General features: G+C 34.1%; 1 protein-coding gene and 1 pseudogene across 2 annotated transcripts in view; both read left to right on the top strand.

The window, feature by feature from the left end:
* The window catches only part of SYCP1 (synaptonemal complex protein 1), a 123,553-nt gene that overhangs the window by 17,707 nt on the left and 94,333 nt on the right, over positions 1-11,513 (top strand). For both annotated transcript variants that reach the window (XM_012807621.1, XM_003793831.2), the window contains exons 12-14: positions 6,073-6,167; positions 6,646-6,830; positions 9,023-9,090. In XM_012807621.1, the coding sequence (XP_012663075.1) occupies positions 6,073-6,167; positions 6,646-6,830; positions 9,023-9,090 (348 nt within the window). The remainder of the gene's footprint in view (positions 1-6,072; positions 6,168-6,645; positions 6,831-9,022; positions 9,091-11,513) is intronic.
* Positions 2,099-2,968, top strand: LOC105887361 (annotated as a pseudogene).

The raw sequence follows: 11,513 nt of genomic DNA, 5'->3' as shown, positions 1-11,513 counted from the left end.
CTTTTGCCCAGACTGGTCTCAAACTCCTGAACTCAAACAATCCACCTGCCTTGGCCTCTCAGAGTGCTAGGATTACTGGTGTTAGCCACTGCGCCTGGCAGATACTTTGGTTAAATTCTAGTGAATTTATCCTTATACAAGGATTACCCTTCTGCTTCTTGTGAATATTATTATTATTATTATTATTTTGAGATAGAGTCTTACTCTGTTTCCTTGGGTAGAGTGCCATGGAATCATTGTAGCTCATAGCAATCTCGATCTCTTGGGCTCGGGCGATCCTCTTGCCTCAGCCTCTCCAGTCGCTGGGACTATAGGCATGTGCCACTAAGCCTGGCTAGATTTTTTTCTATTTTTAGTAGAAACAGGGTCTCGCTCTTTTTGCTCAGGCTGGCCTCAAACTCCTGACCTCAAGCAATCCACCTGCCTCAGCTTCCCAGAGTGCTAGGATTGTAGGGGTCAGCTACCCTTTCTGGCCTCTTGTGACTGTCTTGAGGGCAGCGACTGTATGTCTTAAATATCTTTGTAACTTCTATGCCACGTATATTTGTTTGCACTTATTAAGAGTTCAATAGTTTGTATGAATTAATATTTAATCTTGTTACATAAACTGGAATTGTTATTGTAATAAATAAGTAATTCTTTGTGATTTCTGTAGATTCATAATCATGGAAATGTGTTCATTTAAATAACTTTTTTTTTTTTGTTTGTTTTTCCATGTGAATATATCTTCCATATGTTTTTCTCTTTGCTTCAGTTTGGAGATTTTTCTATTGATCTGGCATCTGATCCTGCCTCTACTGTGTCTAATGGTCTTTAAACCTGTCTGCTGAATTCTTTAATTGAATCTTAAATTTTTCTTCTGAAATTTTCATTTGATTATTTTTTTAGGTCCTAATTCTCTAAAGTTTCCTCTTTTAAGAATCTCATTTTTGTCTTTTTTTGAATATAGTAATTACTGACATTTTATAGCTATTCTGTTTACTTTAGTATCCTTCTCATTTGTTGATTCATTCCTGTTTCTTTTTGAAACTGTGGTAAAATACATGTAACACACAATTTACTGTCTTAACTGCTTTCTCTGTGTACAGTTTAATGAAATTAATTATGTATACATAATCACTATCCATCCTCAGAACTCTTTTTATTTTGCAAAATGGAAACTGTATCCATTAAATAATAACTCTTTATTCCTTCCTTCCCGTAATCCTTGGCAATTGTCATTTTCTTGTCTGTCTTTTTTTTCACCCCCTTTTTTATATTGGTGTTTGGTCATTTGTTCTTATCTTTGTGTGGCATGATTTTTTTTTTATTGGATTCTGTATATTGTAATAAGAAAATTTGAAGGTTTCCAAAGATAATTGTCTTTGCTCTGCTAGGGAGAAATTTAGAGTATGATAAGACTATGTGTATGAGTCTGATTAGAGACTGAGCTGAATGAAAGTAAACAGGCCAAATTCTATGAAGTTTTTCAAATCTCCAATTTTGTTTTTCCACCTCTTTGAGACCTTTGTATAAAAGGTATGCTGGTTTTCTGTCACCTAGCAACAGCTCTCAGTCTGGGTGAAGCCAGCATCTTGGTCTCTTGCTCATGCCAAATTAGCGAATGTCAGTTGCTTTGTTGGTTCACTTGTCAGCAGTTTTCTTTTAGGAATCACAGTCCTTTCAGTCTTTTTTTCCCCCGTTTTTCTAGTTGTTTCCAATAGGATAGTGCGTTTGCTGCTTAATCTGTCTGGCTGGAACTATCCATTTAACAGTGGCCTATGGAAGGGGTTAGGGACTGACTCCACTGAGGGTTTTTCATTGTTCTGTTGTCCGGCTTAACCAGATGTGCAAAAACTGCCATGGTGATGTTAGTTCTTGACCCCAATTAATCACGATCACTTGAATTTTGTTTTTCTTTTTGACCTTTGCTTTTTATTACTTAATCTGTTTTGTAGTTGCCAATTAGCCATCAGTAATTTAGGAAAAAGTTTAAGAAAATAAAATTCTGAATATTGGTTAATAATTTATTTTCTTGGATTTAATTGGAAGGGCAGTTATTGGACAGGATGGGTGCCCCTGAGCTGTTCTGCTGGCTGATGCCTTTTTTTAGCAGGGCAATCTGTGTTTCATGGTAGGGGACTTTTGGCATGGGACTTTCTCACTATTTGTACTGGATTTTGGATGAACAAGATCTGTTCAAGGAGTGCCAAAAAGACTTAAAGTTTTTCTTAGTAGAAGAGTATTGGAAATTACAACTATTTTTTACAAATGTTATCTAAGCATTAGGTGAACGTCTTAAATTAAGACAAGTTATTGCCAGTCCCGCAATCTATTTCAACAGATTCTATGCCAGATATTATTTATAAAGTATGGATCCTGTATTAATGGCTCCTACATGTATGTTTTTGGCATCCAAAGTAGAGGACTTTGGAGTAGTCTCAAATACAAAATTGATTTCTGCTGCTACTTCTGTATTAAAAACTAGATTTTCATGTGCCTTTCCAAAGGAATTTCCTTATAAGATGAACCATATATTAGAATGTTAATTCTGTTTTTTAGAACTGATGGATTATTGCTTGATACTGTATCATCCTTATAGACCTTTGCTCTAGTGTGTGCAGGATATGAGCCAGAAAGACATGTTGCTTCCCCTTGCGTGGAAGATAGTGAGTGATACCTATTTACAGAACAAATCTCTGCCTATCGTACTGTCCTTTCATGATAACTTTAGCTTGCCTACATGTAGTCTCTGTTGTACAGCATAAAGATGACAGACAGTGGTTTGCTGAGCTTTCTGTTGATATGGAAAAAGATTTTGGAAATGATCAGATTTTAAAATCATGTAAGTAGTAGAAGAATTTTGATGAGAGAAGAGAAAGGGGAACTATTCTTAGTAAGATGCTGGAGAATTCCAAACCCACCTCCAAACAGTGAAGGGCAACAAGGTCCAAATGGAAGTCAGGACTCTAGCTATAGCCAATTTTAAAACAATCTGAAAAATTCCATGGTGGACCACTTGGAAATAAACCAATTGGACAGATTTCAGCAATGTCTTCAATGGAACATAATTCAAAATGAATAGCTTGTTTCTGTTAAGCATATTGGGAAGTGATTTTATTTTTACAAAATGAAAAATAATTTCTTTACCTAATTTGATTCTAGTACATAACTGATTAAAAACTTCTTGATTATAAAAGTTTGGAAATGTTCTAAGGAACCTACAGACAGGCATAGTCAATTCAAAATTAATAGCTTTTGATTGGTATAATATTTCTTACATGGAGGATAATTTGTTTAAAATTCTCTTTGGTTGTCAGGGTTCAGAGAGAGAACAGAGATACATATTGTCTCTCTCTCTTTTTTTTTTTTTTTTTTTTTTTTGAGGCAGAATCTCTTGTCCTGGGTAGGGTGCTGGTGGTGTCTTAGCTCATGGTAACCTCATACTCTTAAGCTCAAGTGATGCACTTGCCTCACCTTCCTGAATAGCTGGGAGTATAGTCTCCCACCACCATGCTGGCTAGGTTTTCCACTTGTAGTAGAAATGGGATCTTCCTCTTGTTCAGGTTGGTCTTAAACTCCTGAGCTCAAGCAGTTCACCTTCCTCAGTCTCCCAGAGTACTAAGATTACAGACATGAGCTGTCAAGTGCTGCTCCTGTTGTGTTTTTTGATCGTGAGGTCATGTAACAACTTTTTTTTTTTCCTACTTTGTCACCCTAGGTGACAGCTCACAGCAATCTTCAGTTCTTGGGCTTAGGTGATTCTCTTGCCTCAGCCTCCCAAGTAGCTGGGACTACAGGCACCCACCACAACGCCTGGCTATTTTTTGTTGTAGTTTGGCTGGGGCTGGGTTTGAACCCGTCACTCTCGGTATATGGGGCTGGCGCCCTACTCCCTCAGCCACAGGCACCACCCAGGTCATGTAACTTCTTTAAGGCCTGGATTAGAAGTATTTTTGTGGAGAAAATTTGTATTTGCATTTTTCTGGGATCCTGAGAAAATTGAGGAGCACTTCAAATTAAGTTTTGAACATTCAGGAAGTATAATTCAGTTCCCATACATGTCTCAGGACTTGTTTGTGGTTTTAACTTTTCAGAAGAAACATTTTTCACCACCCTATAAGGAATAATATCATAATGGACAGTGCTATCATTAGTTATCATTTCCCTTACTCCAGATCTACTTTTCCTGTTTTTTTCCCCAGAGTTGTTTCACAGACCCTTTCATCCTGTTTTTTTTCAGATGGAGTTTTAATACAATATAAACCTGTAATATCATCTGTTGCTTAATAGCCTTTATTGTTTTGCATGGTCTTCATGAAAGTGTAACCCACTGATGAAGCATAACCTACTGAACAACTCATGTAAATCCTATTATGATCTTGTCCTTATTAACTTTTAGATCTTATCTTCTTAAGATAAGACCCTTCCCTCATATGTTAAGCTTCATGCTACTGAACTACATGTCAGAATGTATTTTACATGTCAGAATATGTCATCTCATGTTTCTATTTTTGCCTTTGTACATGCTCTTTCACTTGTCTATGATCTTTTCCTCTTCTAACTCCATTTAATTACTTTTGCTAATTCTAACTATCTTTGAAATATTTCAACTTAGCTGCTACTTTCTGGTCTATCTTGAAGTTTCACTATCTCTGCCTCCCTTCCTTCTAACCCAGCGGTTCTCAACCTGTGGGTTGTGACCCACAGGAACTGTATTAAAGGGCCATGGCATTAGGAAGGTTGAGAAACCACTGCTCTAACCCATACTGCTACTATTTGGCTTAAGTGACTCCTCTATGTATACTCTAACTTTATAGAAATTAACTGTGATCACTTGTAATTGTTAGCCTGGCTAGTGGATTGTAAATTCCATGAATAGTAAGATGTAGTTTCTATATACATCACCATTATCCTCATCATAATAGTAGTTAATATTTATTGATATATATACTAGACGCTGTGGTTAAGTTGCATTATTTTACTTGTTTTAAGTTGTATCATCTTAATCCTAACTGCAGCTCTTCATGATGTGAATAATTATCTAATTTTTCTTTCTTTTTTTTTTAGAGACAGAGTCTCACTTTATTACCCTTTGTAGAGTGCTGTGGCATCACAAAGCTCATAGCAACCTCCAGCTGCTGGTCTTAGGTGATTCTCTTGCCTCAGCCTCCCAAGTAGCTAGGACTACAGGTGCCTGCCACAGTGCCCGGCTATTTTTTTGTTGCAGTTTGGCCAGGGCTGGGTTTGAACCCACCACCTTTGGTGTATGGGGCCGGCGCCCTACCCACTGAGCCACAGGCGCTGCCCTAATTATCGAATTTTTCAAGTGGGAAAAGTCTAGTTACACTGAAAGTATCATGCCTAGGGCCAGGTATCTAGTAAGAGGAAATAGTATAATTTGATTCCAGAAAATATCATGGACTTCTTTTCCCCTAGTGTTTAATGAAGTTTAAATACACACAAATAAAGCAAGTAGACTGTTATTTGAGACTTAGGATTTAGTAAATATTAGCTTGTGGGTAGATTCAAAAGCTTTTTTCATGATTTAATAAATAGATACAGTATTTAAAAAAATTTAAGAATCAAGATAGGCAATAATGAAAATAAAATCATGAATAATTTTGCCATTAGAAGACAAATTACTTTTCATATTTTAGTATATGTCTTTTTCTTTTACTTGAATTGTTTACCTAAAATTGTTCTTAACCTGTTCTTTTTATTCTATAATGTTTTATGAATATATTAGTGGTCAATAAATAAAATTTGTGTTGTCATTTTTAGTGGTTACATGGCATAGCATTCCATGTATTGATTGTACCATCAAAATTTAATCTAACTTAATTACATTCTTTTGCTATTATAAAAAATGTAGCACTGGAAATCCTTAAATATTCACCTTTGATTTCTTGATAGATAGCAACCTTGAAAAGTCAGTTAAGGCTGAAGATGACCATTTGTATGTCTACATTTACAGTTTTCTCCCTCATTTTAAACTATTGTCTAAAGGAGGAAAAAGAGTAATTGTTACAAATAATAATTTTCTTGGTGTACACTTTGTATTTAGTACCTATCTATAACCTTCTCTTTTAGAATTGCAGAATGAAAACTTGAAAGAATCAAATGAGAAACAGGATCGTTTGACCTCAGAATTGGAAGATACTAAAGTGTCTTTGCAAAGAAATGTGGTATGATTTAAAAACTGATTAGTGTATAATAAGTCGCACATTATTAATTGGTCAACAAATATTTATCAAATATTTATACTGTATAAGGACCTAGAGCTTCAAATAGAGAAAACACAATTTCAGTCTACAAAATGATAAATTTAATTAGAGACATTGGATAAAAATATGTCAAAAATATAACTAAAATATAAAACCATGCTAGATACCAACATAAATTGTTATAATAGTTCTTAGAATTGACAAAACACTATGGTTATATTGGCTAGGAAAACTCCATGGAAGAGTTGGGATTATAGGTGGGATTTAGAGAATAGTAAATAAGAGTAGTGAGTGGGCATTCCAGGGAGAGGAGGAGAAATAAGGAGTAGGAGAATGTAGAGGAGAAAAGGGGTAGCAAATTTATACAAACAGATAAATTCAGCTTTTTAAACTCTTAATGCCTTTGGATCATTGCTTTTGTTTGTACATTGCTTCATAGAATACTCAAAAGACTTTAGAGGAAGATTTAAAGATAGCAGCAAAAACAATTTATCAGCTCACAGGAGAAAAAGAAGCTCAGATGGAAGCGTTTAATAAAGCTAAAGCTGCTCATTCATTGATGGTTACTGAACTTAAAACTACTATCTGTAATTTGAAAGAATTATTGGAAACAGAACAGCAAAGGTAAAAATATTTCTTATTTTTAATAAAATAAATGAATAAAACCAGTTTACTTATGATATTCAGTGTCATTTTCTATTTTTTTCTATTAATTGTCAACTGATGTGTTATTCTGGTAACAACTTCAACTAAGTCTCTTTTTAATGTATAAAGTGGGAGTACATTTTAAAAGTTTGTATTGGGTAGACAGGTATTGTAGGGAAAGATTTAGAAGCAAGTATTTTTTGTTTGTTTGTTTGTTTTTGTAGTTTTAGGCCGGGGCTGGGTTTGAACCCACCACCTCCAGTATATGGGGCTGGTGCCTTACTCCTTTGAGCCACAGGCACCACCCAGAAGCAAGTATTTTTTAAGATAGTTCCCATCCATGTTTTGCCATAGAGTCAAGCTGTATAGATAATGGCTAATGCAGTGATAAAACATTTAGTACAACTTTGGATTATTACTAGCTTCATGGTAATAACTTCCAGGCTGTGGGATTTATTTCACTGGGGTCTGTAACCTTCTTTCTGATTTATAAATGTAGCAACTAGCCTGGTAAACAGTATGTACTATTTTATATTTATTAAATAAATAATCATAAATTAAGTGCATAATTTAATTACTTTTGGATAATTTATTATATTAATGTTTGAATGTGATTAACTATATATACTATTCATTTGCATGTCATCTAAATAGCATGTTTAAAACTTGAGTGTTGAAAAAGGACTTGCCTTATTTTCTGCTACTTTATATTAACACATTAACTGCCATGTGAGTTGTATTTATGCTACTTTTCAGCCTAGGGCCTTGGGAAGCATATCTAACTTAGATGTCTCTTGACCTATCTTGACCTACTAAAATACTGTGACTTCAACGGAAAAAAAATTTTTTTTTTTGTAGTGTGGCAGTCATTGTGTTAAGGAAATTTTCATATAAAGCTGTGTTAGGAGTCCTAGGTGATTATTTTTTGTCTCATTAGCATTAGGGTTAATTAAACTTGATAAAATAAAGGAGCTGAAAGGTTTCTCCCTGAAGTTGTGACCTGGGCCTAGCAGTATTTCTTCTCTACTGCTTGTGTGTGGCAAGGGAAAGCTAGCATTTCTTTCTTTCTTTTTTTTTTTTTTCCAGAGACAGAGTCTCATTTTGTTGTCCTCATTAGAGTGCTGTAGTGTCATAGCTCACAACAACCTTTAGCTCTTGGGCTTAGGTGATTATCTTGCCTCAGCCTCCTGAGTAGCTGGGAGTACAGGCGCCTGCCATAACACCCAGCTATTTTTTTGTTGCAGTTTGGCTGGGACTAGGTTCCTGCCACCCTCGGTATATGGGGCAGTGCCCTACTCACTGAGCCACAGGCACTGCCCAGGAGAGCTAGCATTTCTGACCCCTCTAATTGTATATACATAGTTTTAATTTTTTTTGAAATTTTTCTTAATTTGTTTTCCAGAGTTAGAGTCTCACCCTGTCAGCCAGGCTGCAATGCAGGGGTATGATCATAGCTCACTGAAACTTTGATTCCTGGGCTCAAGTTATCCTTCCACTTCATCTTTTGGAGTAGCTAGGTTACAGGCACTACGCCCAGCTAATTTAAAAAGCTTTTATGGAGACAGGCTCTTTCTGTGTTGGCCCAGGCTAGTCTCAAATTCCTGACCTTAAGCATTCCCCCTTCTCTGGCCTCACAAAGAGCTGGGATTACAGACATGAGCCATTGCATCCAGCCTAATCTTACATATTTTTGATTGACCTATTTATGCAATGTTTCACTTTTAAGATTAATAGTTACCTTAGATTCATCTGTCCTGTTACCTCAGTTTTACAGTTTGAGGAAAAGAAAGCCAGAGAAGTTAAGCAAATATACCAGATCTCATATTTACGTTCTTCCTAAGGCAGAATTCTGTATAGTAGTACTTACATACTCAGGGTCATTCAAAGTTCAAGGATACATTAATCATCAGTAGCTAAAAGTCAGATTATAACTGTAAACCTTAAGGTTTTATGCAGATGGAATAAATACACAGTTATGTATTTATGATGGTAATATCTTATTTAAAAATGTTACACTATACGACATAGAGTAGGTACTCAGTAAATGTCTAGTAATTGAGTGAGCAGATCTACTCATGCTAAGTTATATCAGTTGCTGAATTTCATAATTTTAGTTATTAGAGAATTCTGAATAAAAATATTTTACAATGTAAAATAATATATTTTACTAGATTGGAGAAAAATGAAGATCAATTGAAAATTCTTACCATGGAGCTTCAAAAGAAATCAAGTGAACTGGGTAAGGCTTGGACAGTATGTGTACTTTGATGGTACTAGTTAAGTATAAAAACATAAACACTGTTTTATAATAACATATAATTTCTTCTCTGTTATTTGCCAGTAGTGATTATTTGATAATTTTTATATTTGAATTTTTGAAGATAGAAAATTTAAACCCTTAAGAAAGATTATTCAGTTTTATTATGTAGATATCTACAAGTGTAAGAAACCTAAGAGAAGTTGGTATTCTGTTTTCCTTGTTGTAGAATTCAGAGGAATTAATAATTTTTAATGAGAAATGTCTATTGTATTTTAATTGAATTTTGACATTTCATTGCTGTGTAATGCTGGATTATGATCTATGTATTGGAATATATAATCTTATTTTGTCATATGGCGTTGTTAATGTTCAACAGCATTGATGGCCAAAGAGAGAGTAGGTTTGTATAGTAGTTATTTTGTGAATTTATAGCCATTTGGTTAGCTAATTCTAATAATCTATGCTTCATAATTTTAAATTTTCACATCTATAAATGTGGGGAATTATAAAGATGCTTTAATATAAAGCATAATATAAAGATATTTTAATTTTTTTAAATTAAAATATTCATAATTGGCAGGTATTCTAAAGTATCTCATAACAAAGTTAATTGGCTTTCAGATAATTAAAATAATTGCAACTAATATTTTCTAGTATCTAAAATGTATGCTTAACATTTCAGAAGTAGGCTACTTGTTTGAACGTTAGAAACACATTTATGCTTTTCCCTTTGCAATGTGTAATTTTCCACTGTGGAATTACCCTAATCATTCAAAATTGTACTATCCAATGCAAATAATTTTATTTTCTTAGTGTTACTTTATATTATAATGGTTACAGTATAAACCATTCAGTTTTTTATTCTTTCTTCAGAGCATAAGGTACTGTTTTAAATCATTGTACAGATCTACTTTTCACAATTGTTTAATTAAATATTGTAGACAAAGGAATAATTTTGGTGGCTAAAATATCTTTAATGGATGTTTATTTGTAACAATTATAAGTGTATAATATTGAAATTAAGTAGCTATTTGTTATATTAAAAATTTAATTACATAATGTAATTTCTTCATAATAGAACAGTACATTTTGAGAAGTTTGAATAAGGAATTCTAGAATTCCATGAAACAGTACTACCTTTTTTTTTTTTTTTTTTTAGCATTGTCTTATATATTGCAGGAATGTATGTAAGAAGTAAAATACCATGATCTTGAGAAATCTCTAATTATTGTGGAGAAAGCTTGATAGAACAATTAGAGCAATCATGTCCAAAATGAGGAGTGAGCAAAAATTCCATTAGGATAAGGGAAGAAAATATTAGAACTTCTTCTATTTGTTTTTTATGTTTGACATATATTTTAAAATTAATAATATATAAATATACATTTGTATTTATATTTATTTGAGGTGAACGTGTGTAGATTTCTTACTAATGGAGGTGTGTTAATGGTGATAACCAAGAGGAAGCCTAAGATATCAATGTAGCCTGCATAGTTCGGTAAGGATTTATGGAAAAGGTAGATTTTAAAAGTAATCTTAAGATATTCAGAGGCTTTAGATAGTTGTAGAGGATGGTAAAGTATAAAAAACATTGTGTATGGGAGAGTAGCCTTAACAGTTATGACATAGGTACTGAACATTAGTTTATTTCCTTCCTTGTCTAATGACTGTTCACAAAATCAGAAATCTTGGCAGATATTCTGTATTCTTCTTTTTCCTTTATTTTTTATTTCTAATTGATTATTCAGTGCTGCTGTTTCTTTCTACCTTATAAAATTTAACTAATTTAAGAGTTCCTCACTCTTAAGTATCTTTTGCAGCTTTACAGTTTTCTTCATTCCTTCAGAACTAGAACAGTTCAAGTCCACATTTTCTCTTTCTCAGTTTTAGTGTTTTAAGCACATTCTTTTAGCTTAGCAGAAGATGCATATAAAGAACATCATGGAACACAAATTACAATTATGAGATTAATCATCAAACCATGCCTCAGATTACCCCCATTTGTCCTCATCTTTACTTATCCCTCGCTGTATATAACTAAGCTTCTATTTGCTCCTTTTATAACTTTCTTTCTTACCTCAGCAGCCTTCATTCTTACTGCTTTGTTTTTTGGCTGCATTTTACATTTTTCTTGATAAATTTTTTTAGGCTTGCTTCTTGGTTGGAGTGTTTCTCCATCATCCCCTCAGGCATCCAAAAACCCCCACTTTTTACTCATTAACTGCTCAGATACAGGCTGCTTTACTCCTATATATTGACATACGTTCTGGCCCAGTCATCTATGACCAATGCTAATTGCAATAGCTTAAGAATCAGTTTCTTGGCTCGGCGCCTGTGGCTCAAGTGGCTAAGGCGCCAGCCACATACACCTAAGGTGGCGGGTTTGAATCTAGCCCGGGCCC

The sequence above is a fragment of the Otolemur garnettii genome, unplaced genomic scaffold (genome assembly GCF_000181295.1).
Source record: "Otolemur garnettii isolate 467f Iridium unplaced genomic scaffold, OtoGar3 scaffold00073, whole genome shotgun sequence".
NCBI classification, from domain to species: Eukaryota; Metazoa; Chordata; class Mammalia; order Primates; family Galagidae; genus Otolemur; species Otolemur garnettii.
The sequence above is the reverse complement of the archived record's forward strand: the minus strand, read 5'-3'. Positions and strand labels throughout refer to the sequence as shown.